At 36.2% G+C, this 16348-nt stretch overlaps 3 protein-coding genes, 1 long non-coding RNA gene and 1 pseudogene across 7 annotated transcripts; 4 read left to right on the top strand and 1 right to left on the bottom strand.

Annotated features, from left to right (window-relative positions):
• Positions 1–1015: 1015 nt before the first annotated feature.
• LOC103415938 (uncharacterized) lies at positions 1016–3917 on the bottom strand (annotated as a pseudogene).
• Positions 3918–3926: 9 nt separating this feature from the next.
• LOC103415939 (GDSL esterase/lipase EXL3-like) lies at positions 3927–7751 on the top strand. Of its 4 annotated transcripts, XM_070812767.1 has the most exons (4): positions 3927–4346; positions 4436–4566; positions 4691–4924; positions 5943–6669. In XM_070812767.1, exons 1-4 carry the CDS (start codon positions 4058–4060, stop codon positions 5952–5954), a joined length of 666 nt encoding a protein of 221 aa, XP_070668868.1. In that variant the 5' UTR covers positions 3927–4057; the 3' UTR covers positions 5955–6669. The 4 variants fall into 4 exon arrangements, 1 of the variants encoding a protein (XP_070668868.1); XR_011575774.1 differs by lacking the exons at positions 4691–4924; positions 5943–6669 and adding an exon at positions 7496–7751 and having other exon boundaries at positions 4436–4512; XR_011575772.1 differs by lacking the exons at positions 4691–4924; positions 5943–6669 and adding an exon at positions 7496–7751.
• Positions 7752–10228: 2477 nt separating this feature from the next.
• LOC139187605 (uncharacterized) lies at positions 10229–11108 on the top strand. Its single transcript, XR_011575922.1, has 2 exons — positions 10229–10471; positions 10721–11108. It is a non-coding gene; the product is annotated as an uncharacterized lncRNA (long non-coding RNA).
• Positions 11109–11803: 695 nt separating this feature from the next.
• LOC103401082 (GDSL esterase/lipase EXL3-like) lies at positions 11804–13865 on the top strand. The gene is made up of 4 exons (XM_070812761.1): positions 11804–12095; positions 12485–12615; positions 12706–12938; positions 13227–13865. The coding sequence occupies exons 1-3, from the start codon at positions 11804–11806 to the stop codon at positions 12868–12870; spliced, it is 588 nt and encodes a 195-aa protein (XP_070668862.1). The 3' UTR covers positions 12871–12938; positions 13227–13865.
• LOC139187540 (GDSL esterase/lipase EXL3-like) lies at positions 13215–13913 on the top strand. The gene is made up of 2 exons (XM_070812760.1): positions 13215–13482; positions 13720–13913. The coding sequence occupies exons 1-2, from the start codon at positions 13215–13217 to the stop codon at positions 13911–13913; spliced, it is 462 nt and encodes a 153-aa protein (XP_070668861.1).
• Positions 13914–16348: the final 2435 nt, after the last annotated feature.

Genomic DNA, 16348 nt, shown 5'->3' with positions numbered 1-16348 from the left:
CGGGGAAGAAGGGTGAGGGGGATAAGGGGTGGGTCCCTCATGCAATAAAAAAAATTTTTTTTTTGTAGTTTTTAATATTTAATTAAATTTTTAATATTTAATTAAATTTTTAATAGAGAGTGGGTCTCGTCTCAAGTCACGTCGCTATTTAACGGAAGAATTAACAGACAAACTGACGAAATGTATGAAATTGTAACAAATTCGTAAGATGAGGAATGACATTGAAATGTTTTAAAGATGGGGTATGAAACTGTGATTGACCCAATAATTGAGATAGTTTTATATAATTTACCCATAATTTAACCACTTAGTACTACGTCAGTCCAAACTCGAGTTTAAGTATTGAGCATACAAGATTTTGAACTGGAGTGTAAGATGTCGTAGGCACATTGGTCTAGCGAACTAGCATAACCTGCATGTATAAACTAAGCCAGATTTAAGTCACTTAATTGGAGTTTAAGTATTGAGTATGGGGAATTTTGAACTGGACTGTAAGATGGTAAGCTTATTGGTCTAGCAAACTAGCATAACCGCATGTATTTTCTCAACCTTGGTATTGCATCGAGTGATTAAATGAATGACAATAACGAACATTTTTCATTATTCAACCGCATACGAAAATAGGTGTAATTTGAATTGACCTAGGAACGTATTTTTCTTGTCATTGTCATGTATTTTAAATCTCAGTACGATTTCTATTAATCACATGTTTAATGTTCTGTAATGTATTATGAAATTAAACGGAATTATTTTATCATTGTAAAAAGTCAGTTTAATGTTTTTTTAGGGTATGTATTAGAGAAGAAATGGATTTATAGCCTTCAAATTTGTAAAAAACGGATTAGAAATCCGAATTCGAAAAACATATCTTGTGAGCCAAGGCTCCAACATATTCACCCTTATAATCTGCAACGTTTTCAATGTGGTCAAAATATACGTAACTGTAAAACTAAGGCATCTTATATCTATCTCTCCCAACCCTAACAATCATCTCAATCTCGACATTCTTTTTCCCTTATGTTTCTTTTTCCTTGCTGCAGTGCTCTTTGGATTGTTGGATGCGTAAAGGAAGAGTCAGATTAGTCAATGGCTTTACAACAGTGGTTCTACGTTTCTTAGAAAGCCACTGCAATGGCAGATTGTTTACCACAGAGAGGATGTCATTAGCATTACTCACTTCTAAAAGATTTCGTGTTGATTGAGCATCTGCATAGTCCAGGCCATTGACTGATCTAGATTTAATAGGTTCATCATGATATCTTCGAATGACTGAGAAGAGATGGAAGGCTGATAACCTTGACGACCTTCGCAGATCATGTTGATTTTGATGACATGCTTGCAAAGGTTCCCTTGCATTGACCACGCGCAATTGGAAAAGAAAATTCTGATCCAGGATTCCACACCAACTGCATGATGCCACTGTCCTTTTGGCTTAAACCTTAGCAAACAGGTGGTCTTTATCATCTAAGGAAACAGCGGAATCTGGAATTTGCATGCCCTGTGCCATGACGTAGAAGCAATATATTCCTCATTGGCATTTTGGAAAGCATCACATTCATCTGCATAGCGGTCAACCCAGTAGCTTTAATGCAGCTCCATTGTCAACTCTCTGAAGTGCTCCAAGATGTGAATTATCAAACAATTTCACGTTCATCTTGAAGTGATTTGCTTCAATGGCTCAAGAAGCCTCTAGGCTTGCAAGCGGAAGACTTCTCATTGTTGAAAGCCACATCTCTGTTAACAAGAAATAATATACAAATGATTGTTTCATGCAAAACTTGTAAGACCATTAAAACATGATGCGTTCAATCTTAGTTGCTGCATCATCAATGCAAAAACCATTAATCTTCCATCCCGGGCTCAACACTACGAGCTCGACCAAGTAGAGCTTTCATCCATTTAGACACATCTTGAGTCAAAGACAAAAAGCATGCACAAAGGATACTGCCATTTTAAACACATTTATAAACATCTACTTTCCATACACATTTTCTAAATCTATAAACAAAAATCCCTGAGTATATACATTCACAAATCATTTCATGATTCAGCAACTCATATATTCCAAAACGAACTCTATATCTGGATGAATATGTGATGGAAAAGAAATGTCAGCATGGTAACATGATAACTACCCACAAGAGTTTTTCGTTTATTACTATTCATGCTCTTGGAAACAAGTCCTACTAAACCTAGAAATAAGGAAAGAAATCTTATAGCTTACTTGAGGGTTAGTCAGTTTGCAAGCTTGTATAAAAAAAGCATTAATGATTTGGTTACCTTAAGTCTCTTTATGCCAAATGTTGAATCCACTGCAATGAGATTGCGGTGGCCAAAACGAATCATCTGTTGCAGCTGCCACTCTGTTTGAATCCCAGGAAGGAAAGGATCTTTCTTTGAAGTATCTTGATAAATGAATATCGATTTTTTACTGCGTTCAACCCACATGCGGATGCTAGCTTGTGTTGGACATTTGAGTAGTTTGAGTAGAAATTTCTTTGTCCCACATTGGCCATTCTCAAAAGATTTTATCACTTTATAAGGCTTTGTCCTTTATAGAAAGTGATTGAAGTAATAGGCCTGGAGACTAAAATTGGGCTCACCCTTGGGGTGGGGCTTTGGGGTGTACTAATTAATTGGTAATTAATATATAATTAATTATAATTAATATATATTTAATTGTCAAAAGATGGGTCTTGGGCTCTAATAATTAAATTAATTAATTATTTTCGAAATTAATTAATTATTTTTAATTTCAAATTTAAATTAATTAATTATTTTTACCAACAGACTCATCTTTTCAGATGAAGTCTGAAGTGTGACAATGCAGAAACAAAAACACCATTTTCAGCAGATGTCTCCCAACAGATGCATCCCTTCCTCATACCTGTTACGAACAGGTATAATCACATTATATATACATCCATCTGTATGGCATTTAGAACACAGAAAAAATCATAAATCTTCTCCTGCAATCATAAACATCCTTTCTGAGAGAACCACATTAATATTCACCAGAAGTTAATTTTCCGGTGCTGGAATTTCTGACTTAGATCGTTAAATCCTAGTGAAGCAGACGTCCGTAGAACTACAAGCACTGAGTAGGGGCGAAATTTTTGTTTCAATGACATTGTGGTACACAAGCCTCGATCTTTTATTACTCTGCTTAATTAATATTTCATCTTGTTGAGTCTCTGGAATATATTTATTATTAGCATATTTATTTTATTACGGATTGTTGACATATATTCAACATCTTGATCATCGAGATCCAATTCATGGCAGACCGCTTAATAATCATCCCAAGTTTATGGACATACTGGGAAGCAAGGGTATTTACTTTGCATTCGAACCACAATATCGCTGAATCCCTTCAATGTGTTTCTCTAGCACATTTTCTTCAGGAATGCCAAGGTAGATCATGCACATTGTCTGCTGTTGAATCTCATTACAAATATATGGAATTTTATTAGCTCTAGGGCCAATCGCATCTCTGTCAAGTGGGTTGTGGCAAACAAAACCAGATTTGTTCACATGGCGCCTCTCATGATATATAATCAGTGCAAGTGATGGACGTGCATACAAACGCTTCACTACAAAATTGCATGTGCAGCCCCGATTGGATTGAGGTCTAGCTGCATAGTTGCTGGGCAAAGTACCCCTTCATTGCCCATAATTTTTAGGACAAAAAAGAACACCAATACCTTCAACAAGAAAGAATACGGGCTCCATCATCAGTGGTGCCAAACTTGGTCCACGTCAAATCAGCAGAGAAGAAATCCTCCTACGGTGGATCTTGAACTGGAAGATCGTTTATAGATTCAACGATAGCCACAAGATCGTAGATCCGTACCGCAATATTTGGTATCAAACCAACATAAAAATTAGTAGCACATCTGCGAATACAGTGAACACATTCCCTTGAATTAACAAGGAAATGTCACAAACCAGTCGAATCAAGAACTGGTCAACTCTATCTAACAACTATTAAAACTGAAAAAGTACCTCTGAAAACTTGAATATGTGTATTTTCAATTTTTCATCCTCTTAAAATACAATGAAGTTTCTCTCCCAAAACCTTATTCACTCGTCATTGAAATTTTCCCTCAAAATTTTTCTCATCGTTATAGTTTTATTCTTCTACAACAATGTTGCGGCCGTAAACCTACCAAACAACGAAAAGGTTCCGGCAGTGATTGTTTTCGGAGATTCTGTAGTGGATCCTGGAAACAACAACTATATTAGCACTATAGTCAAATGTAATTTCGCACCATATGAGAGGGACTTTGTAGGAAAAAGACCTACTGGAAGGTTTAGCAATGGCAGAGTCCCCTCAGACATGATAGGTAAATCTAAGTACTGTCATTATTTTTTTACTTTTTACTACTGGCTCAACCAAACTGTTAAAAAGATTAACAATTCACAATTTTTTCAGCTGAATCAGTTGGAGTAAAGAAGATATTGCCAGCTTATCTGGATCCAAATCTGAAGATTCATGACTTACTTACTAGTGTAAGTTTTGCCTCAGGTTGCTCAGGATATGATCCTCTCACTCCCAAAATAGTGGTAAATACAAACATATATATATATATATATATATATATATATATATATAATATTTAGGGTCAGACTTGCTTTTTGTTTACTATTTCATACACATCCTTGCTTTCCATTGATCTGTTTATGTTAGTCTGTCATGTCATTATCAGATCAAATAGACATGTTCAAAAATTATATAAGCAAGATTACGGTAGCAGTCAGAAAGGAGGGCGCTGCAACTATAGTATCGAAAAGCATATACATTGTGTACATAGGAAGTGACGACATTGCGCATACCTATTATTTTACACCACTAAGGAGACCTCGGTATGACATTTCAGCATATACCGATCTCATGGTTGAATCAGCTTCAAGTTTCTTTCAGGTAACATCGATCAATTGCAATTCACCAATGCCAGCGTTAAAAAAAATAAATCGTTTGGTGCCCATTCATTACCACTATTATAGCCATAAACTTAAGATCCATCAACATTTCAGACCTAGCTAGACAGAGCCAAGTTTGTTAGAGCAGTCTGCTCCTCTTGCACCCTAGTTTGAATCCCATCCCCATAGTTTAGATCAGACTAGAATACCGGTCGAACAAAATAACACAGCTTTCATCAGAACTAGCCACCATGGAAGACCAACAATTGTCCATCAACCGCATAGTGTCGGTATCCCAATTTCCATAGATGAGCTCACACATGAATTTCATCACTATTGGAATGAGGTTCCCACAAGTAACCTAAATGAATCTTTCATTATTCAATCTTGGGTTCCTTGTAATTGGGATTCTATGAAGAGGATGCTCTGAGTTGTACCAGATAAGGTTGAAGTGTGACATATTACTTATTACTTTTTTTATAAATGGGAATGCAAGAACTATATGAACTGGGAGCAAAAAGAATCAGAGTGGTAAATCTGCGGCCAATTGGGTGTTTGCCGTCACAGAGAACACTGGGTGGAGGCAGAGAAAGAGGGTGCTCGGAGACTACCAACTAGGCATCAAGCCTATTCAACTCCAAGCTCTTGCCCGAAATAGATGCCTTCAATACGAGGCTTCCAGAAGCAAGGCTTGTCTACCTTGATATCTATAACACATTGCTTTCCCTCATCCAAAACCCTACTCAATATGGTAAATTTTTGAAATAGGCCAATTTCGTATATGTAAGTTATCGGTAAAGTTCTCTTACCAGGTAAATATTTATGTTGTCAGACCATAAATCTATGACTCCATATTCTGGCACAAATCAACCAAATTAGTAGTGCAAATTCAGAGTTTGACAAGAGAACACTTTCATTTTTTTAAAGTTATATTATCATCATATAGTCTCGAAAACCTAATGAAACAATGCATATTAATCATAATGTTGATTTATACAACGATTTATATGTGGGTTTAGGATTTGAAGTGATGGATCAAGGATGTTGTGGAACAGAAAATATTGAGGTTAGCATTTTGTGTACTCGTTACTCTCCGGGAACCTGCAACGATTCATCAAAATACATATTCTGGGACAGCTACCATCCTTCAGAGAAGGGATATGAAGTAATAATCCCTCTGGTTTTCAATTCGCAAGTTCATAAATTCTTCTGAGGAATCTCTCTCTCTCTCTCTTTCTCTCTCTCTCTCTTTCAAGTATAGGCAATCAATAAATTTCCTTTTAGTTTTGGTGTATTTGCTTTCAGAAGTTTGAGCCTCAATTTGTTAATAGTCTAGTGAAATTTATCGAGATTTTGCATTCAGTTGACGTGACAATTATTGACTGAAGCTGATATTTAACTTACCCTACACATCACTTATGCAAATGCTTAAACAGACTTATCAAAAATTGAACATGCAGTGTATTTACATAATGTATTCTCTCCCAAAAACTTCTCCCTTCATCTAAATCGTCTCTCAAATTTTTTTCGTTTGTTATAGTTTTGTTCTTCCACTGCAATGCTGCTGCTGTAGAATTGCCTAACAATGAAAAGATTCTGGCAATGATTGTTTTTGGACATTCAATAGTTGATCCTGGAAACAACAACATTAGCACTGTAGTCAAATGCAATTTCCAACTTATGGGAGGGATTTGTAGGAAGAAGGCCTACTAGAAGGTTTAGCAATGTCAAAGTTCCCTCACACAGACTTGATAGGTAATCTAACACTAACAAATTTTAAGTACTTTTTCTGAGTAGTGAGATATTTATGCATTCACACTACTGTTGTTGTTCCGTACTTTTTATAATGAGTTAAAAACTATCCTAATTTACGAGGAGGGTTAATTCTTTATGAATTTTTAGCTGAATCAGTCGGAGTGAAGAAGATTTTGCCAGCTTATCTGGATCCGAGTCCGAAGGTTCAAGACCTACTTACTGGTGGTGTAAGTGTTACCTCGGGTGGCTTATAAGTAACATCTTCATAATCATTTGTCAAGGATCTAGCTTAGAAACTCATGTGCCCGTTTTAGGCTCAAAACTTAACGTTCCATGACGAACCACCACGACCATAGGAAATAATTGAGATGTAGAGGTGTTGGAGCCAAAATATGCCTAATTTGCCCTAATTTTGGTTTGAGTTCAGGCCTTTTGAGTCTATAGTTTATTTGATAGATGTGATCATGTGACTTAATTCTTTTCTATTCGGCCCCATTTTTCTCGGTAAAATATTGCCTAATTTGGAGAGTGCCAAAAAAAAGTTTCTATCAGGAATACTCACCATCATCCATGGAGGTAAGCTTCTTTGTTGCTACATGTTTCCTTCTCTCTTTAGAGGACGAAAGGCTGGCTGCTAATTTTAGATGCTACATGAAGGAGGTCAGCCTTTCGTCATAGTCTTGAACATTCTGAATATGAATCAACAAGATCAATAGTCTAAATTCACATTTTTTGTCATCGTCATAGTCTCAGAAAATGAATTGCATGATGCATATTAATCACAATGTTGATACAATGATCTTATATATGAATTCAGGATTTGAAGTGATGAATCAAGGATGTTGTGGGACAGGAACTCAGAGGTTAGTATTCTGTGTACACGTTACTCTCCGGGAACCTGATTGAAGAACATATTTTGGGACAGCTACCATCCTTCAGAGAAGGGATATGAAATCATCACCCTTATGGTTCTCGATTTGCAAGTTCATAAATTCTTTTGAAGCCGCTCTTTCTTTCAAGTATCATCAATCAATAAATTTCCAAGCCAATTTTGGTGTATTTCTCTCTCAGAAGTTTGAGTTTTTATTTGTTACATATTGCTGCCACTTTTTGGCGCAACCTTTATCATCACATTCAGATAGATTCAACCCCTAAAGCTGTTTCATTGCTACGTACAGCATAAAAACTCTTCTTGATAAAAAAAAAATAACGTCTTCACAATCTTTGCGTTCATTATCCAGCTTAGAACTACTATGCGCTTCAGAATCAACCCCTAAACAAAAAAGGGGATTCGAACTTAAGAATATATCGAACTGTACAATATATCGACTGAGGACAGTTTTTCCATTTACATAAGCTTATAGACTTCGAATATGTAAACAAATCACACACTTGCCCTATAATTATTGAACTTTGTTCAACAACCTAAGATACATTATTAATTAGTACCTTTTGAAAACATACAGATGGATGCAAAACAGTGCAACACTAAGCGCTGATGGAGAAATGCAGTTGGATATTTATTGTTTTAAAAAGTGATTAAGCAGTTGATATATTTAATAACATCCCCTACAACACTAATTACCAAAGCAAATACATGATGCAATATTATCAAGGTGAATTAGATGATTTCTTAGCACAATTGAAGGGAAATAGGAAAAACAAGCAACACCATTTTTCTTGTTCTGATTTATGTAGGCACAACAGCCTTGAATAATTTTTTGCAGAAGACGCCTTTCTCAACACCAAAGAATTATTGAACTAACTAGCTATTATTCTAGTGATATTTCTCGGGATATCACTTTCGAATTCCCTGGTTGGTGTTGCAGTACCTAGAGGAAAATTTTCATCTTGCATCAGATGATGAAACAACTATATTGACTGGAGTTAATATCTAACTCACCTTATTAATATGTCCCCTTAGGTAAATTTCGAACTACATTGATTAAACCAAACTCTATCTAACAACTACTAAAAATTAAAAAGTACAACTTTTGAGCCAATTATTTAAAAGCACCTATGAAAACTTGAATATGCACATTTCAGTGTGTATTTTCAATTTTTCATCCACTAAAAATACAATGAAGTTTCTCTCCCAAAAACTTCTTCCCTCGTCATCGAAATTTTCTCACAAAAAAATTTTTCTGATCGTTATAGTTTTATTCTTCTACCACAATGTGGCTGCTGTAAAACTACCGAACAACGAAAAGATTCCTGCAGTGATTGTTTTCGGAGATTCAGTAGTGGATTCTGGAAACAATAACAATATTAGCACTCTAGTCAAATGTAATTTCCCACCATATGGGAGGGACTTTGTAGGACAAAGACCTACCGGAAGATTTGGCAATGGCAGAGTCCCCTCAGACTTGATAGGTAAATCCAAGTACTGTCATTGTTTTTTTTACTTCTTACTACTGGCTCAACCAAACTGTTAAAAAAGATGAACTGTTCACAATTTTTTCAGCTAAATTAGTTGGAGTAAATAAGATATTGCCAGCTTATCTGGATCCAAAGTTGAAGATTCAAGACTTACTTACTGGTGTAAGTTTTACCTCATGTGGCTCAGGATATGATCCTCTCACTCCCAAAATAGTGGTAAATACAAACATATACATACATACATACATACATATATATATATATATATATATATATATATTGTGGGTCACGCCTCACTGCAGGCACTGATATACTTATCAGTCTTGTTTTCTGTTTACCATTTCATACACGTCCTTATTTTCTATTAATTATGTTTCTGTCAGTCTGTCCTATCATTATCAGATCAAATAGACATGTTCAAAACTTATATAAACAAGATTACTGCAGCAGTCGGAAAGGAAAGCGCTGCAACTATACTATCGAAAAGCATATACATAGTGTGCACAGGAAGCAATGACATTGTGAATACTTATTTTTCAACACCACTGAGGAGACCTCGGTATGACATTTCAGCGTATACCGATCTCATGGTTGAATCAGCTTCAAGTTTCTTTCAGGTAAACATCAAACAATTTCATTCGCCAATGTCCCCGCTAAGTTTGGTGCTCCTTCATTACCGCTACTGTAGCCATAAACTACTAAATTTGCAATATCGTGCATCCTGAGATACATATAAACTTAAGATCCATCAGAATTTCAGACCTAGCTAGACGTAGTCAAGTTTGTAAGAGCAGTCTACTCGCCCTTCTGTTTCATGTTTGAATCCTCCTTCCCGTAGTGTAGATTAAGCTAGAATATCGCTTGAACAAAATGATACAACTTTCTTCAGCACTAGCCACCATAGAACATCAACAATTGTCCATCTGCCACATATGTAGGTATCCCAATTTCCATAGATGAGCTCACACATGCATATCATCACTACTGGAATGAGGTTCCCACAGGTAACCTAAATGAATATTTCTTTCTTGAATCTTGGGTACCAAGTAATTGAAATTGTACAAAGAGGATGCTCTGAGTTGTATGAGGGCTGAAGTGTGACATCTGTCGTAGTACTTTGCTATTTATATTAATGTGGGAAAAAAATTGGGGCTGTAGGAACTATATGGACTGGGAGCAAGGAGAATCGGAGTAGTAAGTCTGCCGCCAATCGGATGTTTGTCGTCGCAGAGAACACTGCGTGGAGGCAGGGACAGAGGGTGCTTAGAGACTATCAACCAAGCAGCAAGCCTCTTCAACTCCAAGCTCTCGCCTGAAGTAGATGCCTTTAACATGAGGCTTCCAGAAGCAAGGCTTGTCTACCTTGATGTCTATAACACATTGCTTTCCCTTATCCGAAACCCTACTCAATATGGTAAATTTCTGAAATAGGACAATTTCATGTATGCTACCGGGTAAATATTTATGTTGCCGGACCACAAATCTAAGACCTCATGTCCTGACACGAATCAACTAGATTACTTGCACAAATTCAGAGTCTGACAAGAGAACACTTTCACTTTTTTTTAAAGTTATATCATCGTCATAGTGTCTCGAAAACCAAAAGCCACAATGCATATGAATCTTAATGTTGATATATACAATGATTTATATGTGAATTCAGGATTTGAAGTGATGGATCAAGGATGCTGTGGAACAGGAAATATTAAGGTTAGCATTCTGTGTACTCGTTACTCTCCGGGAACCTGCAACGATGCATCAAAATACATATTCTGGGACAGTTACCATCCTTCGAAGAAGGGATATGAAGTAATAACCCCAATGGTTTTCGATTCGCAAGTTCAAAAATTCTTCTGAGGCCTCTCTCTCTTTCAAGCATCAGCAATCAATAAATTTCCATGACAGTTTTGGTGTATCTCTCTTTCAGAAGTTTGAGCCTCAATTTGTTTGTTGTCTGGCACTTTTTAAACTTCTATCACGCTTTTGAATTAGTCCCCAATGTGACATGGAATTAACTAATCAAATTATATTCATCTTAAACAAAGTATAAAGGTAAATTTGCTGAAATTAGTAAAACTGATCATGTAAACTATCAAGGGAAAATCATGATGTTATATCTTTGTAAAGTTTATAAACGTCAGTTGATCTTCCTCTGATTTAATTACCCGAAAACCGGTTTATCAATCATATGAATTCATACGTCAAAGATATCTTAGAAAATAGAAGATACGAAAGCAAATGATTTCTGAGCACAATTTGGTTCCAAATGTGACTGCAAAGTGCAAACCAACCAGCTTTACTCTAGTGACACTTCTCCATTATTCCTGTAAAGAAAAGGTCTCAGTTCGAATTCCCCAACTCCCAGTTGATAAAAGAGTTAACATCGCCGTATCCTTCGATTCTGTGGCACTTAATTAGATGACAGTTACCTTTCAGATGAAGTACTGCAATCAATGCCAATCTTTCTTCTTAATTTTGTGACCAATTCCAAATTTAGAAAGGCAATTTTGCATCTGTTGCATCCAGCAATACTTTTGACTCAAGTTAATACATAAATCTTTCCCTTAATGTGGAAAAAATTAGACAAACATCAAATCAAACTAAATCATATCTAACTACTAAAAATTATACATCTTTGGAAAGCTAATAATTTAGGTGGCCCTCTACTTATATGGAGAGACTTAATTAGTATAAAACCTAGAGATTAAGCTTGCTTGAACAAGTGTATCTACATCCACTTAACACAATGATTTCTCTCTTCCAAGTACTTCATCAGACATCTAATTCATCGGTCAAGTTTCTTTCAATCGTCATAGTTTTATTCCTCTTCCATTATGCATCTGGAACTGCTGTAAAACTACCCGAAAATAAAAAGATTCCAGCGGTGATTGTTTTCGGTAATTCAATAGTGGATCCTGGAAACAACAACAATATCAAAACTACAGTAAAAGCCAACTTCCCGCCATATGGGAGGGACTTCATAGAACGGAGGCCTACTGGAAGGTTCAACAATGGCAGAGTCCCCTCAGACTTTATTGGTAATTAATCTGCATCAATCACACTACTAGTCTACTCATGTTGCTACTATTATCGTTCTAGTTTTTACTTTTTGTTACTGGTTCAACCAAACGGTCCAAAAAAAATAAGGGGTCATTAAGAAAAACTAATCTTGAAAGCATTTATACTCATAAGTGCTTTTACAGACGGCCTGTTTATTAGAACACCACCAAAGTTTTGAATAAAAGTCTATGTACTTCATAACAAAAAAAAACATTTGGAAACACTGTAAATTGTAACTTTTTGTTGCTCATAAACACTATATATTTCTACCAAAATTTTGTCATAAGCGATTTTGGTTAATTTGAAACCACTTTTATCTATTCTATATTCACTTCCAAACATGCCCTAACTCTTTACAAATTTTCAGCTGAATCAGCTGGAGTGAAGAAGATTTTGCCACCTTATCTGGATCCAAATCTGAGTCTTCAAGACCTACTTACTGGTGTAAGTTTTGCCTCAGGTGGTTCAGGATATGATCCCCTCTCTTCCCAAATAGTGGTAAATATATATCTCTACATATCTTCCCATCTTTTACTATTTACCATTTTATATACATCCTAACTTTTCTGCTAATTCTGTTTCTTTCAGTCTGTCCTATCTTTATCAGATCAACTGGACCTGTTCAAACATTACATAAGAAGGATAAATGCAGCAATTGGGAATGAGAGAACTGCGATTATATTATCGAAAAGCATATATATTGTGTGCACAGGAACTGATGACATTGCAAATACTTATTTACTACACCGTTGAGGAAACCTCACTATGACATTCTAGCATATACCGATCTCATGATTAAATCGGCTTCAAGTTTCCTTCAGGTAAACGTCGAACAACTTCAAATCTCCTCCCCGCAATTCAATCTCCTGAATAAAATAAAACGCTTCCTCATGAATAGCCACCGCAGAAGAGCAGCAATTATCAATCTGTCGTATATGGCGGTACTCCATGTTCCATATATGAGCTCACACATGGATATCATCAAAAAAATTGAATTTGGTTCAAGTAACCTAAAATGAATTTGATATTATTGAATCTTGGTGTCCAAGTAATTCGGATTGTATGAAGAGGCTACTCTTAAATGTACCAATAAGGAAATGGGATTGCAGGAACTATATGGACTGGGAGCAAGAAGAATTGGAGTACTAAGTTTGCTGGCAATCGGGTGTGTGCCATCACAGAGAACATTGAGGGGAGGCATACATAGGGAGTGCTCAGAGCCTCAAAACCAAGCAGCAATCCTCTTCAACTCGAAGCTTTCGGCCCAAATAGATGCCTTCAATAAGAAGCTTCCAGAAGCAAGGCTTGTCTACCTTGATATCTATTACACATTGCTTTTCCTCATCCTAAACCCTGCTCAATATGGTAAGTTGTTGATAAGTTCCATTACCAGAAAATTACGTATGTTGTCAGGCAGTGAATCTGAGAGCACATATTTTGACAAGAATCAAGCAGATCAATAATCCAAATTCACAGCATGGCGGAGGAACACTTTCATTCTTTTCAATTTATCCATTAATTGTAGTAGCCTCAACTCAAACCCTAAATGCCATAATGCATACTAATCACAATATTGATACAATGATTTATATATGGATTCAGGATTTGAAGTGGCGAATAGGGGATGTTGTGGAACAAGAAATATTGAGGTTAGCCTTACGTGTAATCTTCACACTCCAGGAACCTACAACGATTCGTTGAAATGCATATTCTGGGATAGCTATCATCTTTCAGAGAAGACATATGCAATCCTTAACCCTCTAGTTTTCGACACGCAAGTTCGTAAATTCTTCTGAAGCTTCTCTTTTTCAAGTATGAGCATTGAATAAGTTTCCAAGCAAGAGATTTGGTGTATTTATCTTACAGAAGTTGAGCCTCGATTTGTTAGAAACTTGTGTCTTGTGTGTTCCATGCAGGCCATGCAGCAACTATATATTTTATATCTGGTTTCTAATTAGTTTTCATATCTAAAAATTTCCTGAAGCGTATGAATAAATCGATTGTTTACATTTACTATTTTGAATATAGACATGAACTTTCATCCTAATTTTCACCCAATGTGACGTAAAAAAATGGAATTGAGTAGTGATCAAAGCTCACTTATTAGTTAATCTCATTAAAATGGGAACAAGTCACTGTTACTCGAGGGCAGTTAATTAGAGTGATAGATAGGAGAAAGCTAAGTTTAGGTTTCGAAACCGTCCAATGTAACCAAAGAAAAAATACAGACGAAGAATAAGAATGACTAATTAATAGTAATCCTTTTATATCCCCATGAAGTTGCAATAAGTAGTTGGCTCTTCTTTGATAATAACTTAAGGGTAATGGTAGGAAGAATAAATTTTGTAAACTAAATGACATAGTGTTCATTTCTATTGGTGACGCTGAAGGGAAATAATAAGATTTAAGTGGGATTTCTAGTGACTAGCATGCATATACAATTCAAAATTTATATACATAAGCAACGGAAGCATATTATCACATAATATCAAAGCTATAGTCATGCAAATCCCTTTCAAGAAGCATAGGTCCATATTTGATGCATCTAAGAAATTATTGAAGAACAAAGTGAAGGTATAGTTTTATACCTCTTAATCTAGACTTGAGACCAATAATGGACCACCTCCAAGCTCTTTGTTCTTGGAACTCCTTGAGCCTAGCCTCCCTCCTTGCTTCCTCCACCTTGCTAGAATGAGTGCTCCTTGGTTCTCCTTTAGTCTCCAAGGTTGAAGACCTCTAAAGATCCACACCCACTAGTATAGTGAGATGGATGGAGGAATAACCAAAAGGGAGAGAAGATGATTAGCTACTTCTCCCTTATGGTGGCCGGCCTTTGAGTGTAGAGAGAGAGATTTTGTTTTTCTTCTTTTGTGAAAAAGAACACTCAAAACCCTAATGAAACTTTTCACTAAAAGTTCCTTTTATATCTCAAAGAAATGAGTCAACAACTTGACTCTCTCTCTATCTCTCTCTCTCTTTGGCCGGCCCCCTAAGTGTTATTTGGGCTTTGGGCTTTTATCATTTCAAGTCATTATATGCTTGAATAAAAGCCCAATGGGTTTGGGCTTAATGGGCCCAAAGGAACCCGAACTTTTCTTTAAGCCCAAAATAATCTTTCATCGCTTCTATGATTTCTTTAGACTTTCTAATTAATCATAACACTTAATTAATCCAATTAATTTATTCCATCATCCTTTAGTTTTCTCACCACAAGAGTGTTTCGGTGTACAATCATTTTAAGTTCTAATTAGCAAGGCAGTGAGGTGATTGGAACCAATCCAATTGATTATATTTAATCCAATCACTTAGTGAATTAAAACTTACTTTTAATTCTCCTTCTTCTTTGACGACTACTTATTTAATCATCTAGAAGAACCCACAAGCCATGAGTGACATCTAACCATATATCATGGCTACCCAAGCTAATGTAGAATTTGTTCGGAGAACCTATTCAGTTGGAATTACAATGTAATTCGATCCTTCTCTAAAACAATACTCTCAATCACATTATTAGGGTATGGATATATTATGTCAAACGCCTAATGTGATTATTCCATGTTATATGATTCAATTGAGTCGTATAGGAATGCTTTCCTTTATTGCGCTCGATACTTCGGCCGAAGATTCCCGAATCATATCTTAGAGTATTCATCCTCTCATAACGAGGATTAGAGATCCCTTGTTGATCATTCACATGCCTCTGATGATAAATCACTGACCCCAACAATGCATAGAACACACCCAAGATGATGTGTGGTCACGTCTCATTATCAAAATGATCAGCAACGTATCCCCAAGACAACTATGATGTCTCAGGTCAAAGGATTACTTACATTATTCCAACCATTAGAGTTACTTGCTTGACATGTGAGTAGACATCCATGCAAGTACTCTCGTTCGATTGTGTTCAGTGAACTCATTCCCTTAATGAGCACCTACATACCTGTCTTAGTGTCACTACACGAATGGGATGAGACTTTCCATCCTTCCAATTGAAGGGGACATAGTATGTACTGGTCTATGCATTGTCAGTATCCCTCTGACAATCCTTATGACCAGGAACCTTTTGGACATGATGGTTATGAGAAGAAGGTCTCTGTAGTCTAACATCATTAGATTACTTCTTCCATCGATCCATTGTCTATGGATTCACTATTTAGGACATATATCGTTAATTGAGATAGTCCTAATTAGTACCTTTGCCTTTGGATGTATAAGAGTCATCTATACA

The sequence above is a fragment of the Malus domestica genome, chromosome 15 (assembly GCF_042453785.1).
Source record: "Malus domestica chromosome 15, GDT2T_hap1".
Classification (NCBI taxonomy): Eukaryota; Viridiplantae; Streptophyta; class Magnoliopsida; order Rosales; family Rosaceae; genus Malus; species Malus domestica.
Note: the sequence above shows the minus strand (reverse complement) of the source record. Positions and strands in the feature narration are given on the sequence as shown.

Bases quoted from the DNA above. Each gene is read 5' to 3' on its own strand.
- LOC103401082 (XM_070812761.1), top strand. From the start codon at position 11,804: ATGATTTCTCTCTTCCAAGTACTTCATCAGACATCTAATTCATCGGTC. The intron at 12,096-12,484 runs GTAATTAATCTG...ACAAATTTTCAG, and splicing joins AGTCCCCTCAGACTTTATTG to CTGAATCAGCTGGAGTGAAG. The intron at 12,616-12,705 runs GTAAATATATAT...TGTTTCTTTCAG, and splicing joins CCCTCTCTTCCCAAATAGTG to TCTGTCCTATCTTTATCAGA.
- LOC103415939 (XM_070812767.1), top strand. From the start codon at position 4,058: ATGAAGTTTCTCTCCCAAAACCTTATTCACTCGTCATTGAAATTTTCC. The intron at 4,347-4,435 runs GTAAATCTAAGT...CAATTTTTTCAG, and splicing joins AGTCCCCTCAGACATGATAG to CTGAATCAGTTGGAGTAAAG. The intron at 4,567-4,690 runs GTAAATACAAAC...TGTTTATGTTAG, and splicing joins CTCTCACTCCCAAAATAGTG to TCTGTCATGTCATTATCAGA.
- LOC139187540 (XM_070812760.1), top strand. From the start codon at position 13,215: ATGGGATTGCAGGAACTATATGGACTGGGAGCAAGAAGAATTGGAGTA. The intron at 13,483-13,719 runs GTAAGTTGTTGA...ATATGGATTCAG, and splicing joins CCTAAACCCTGCTCAATATG to GATTTGAAGTGGCGAATAGG.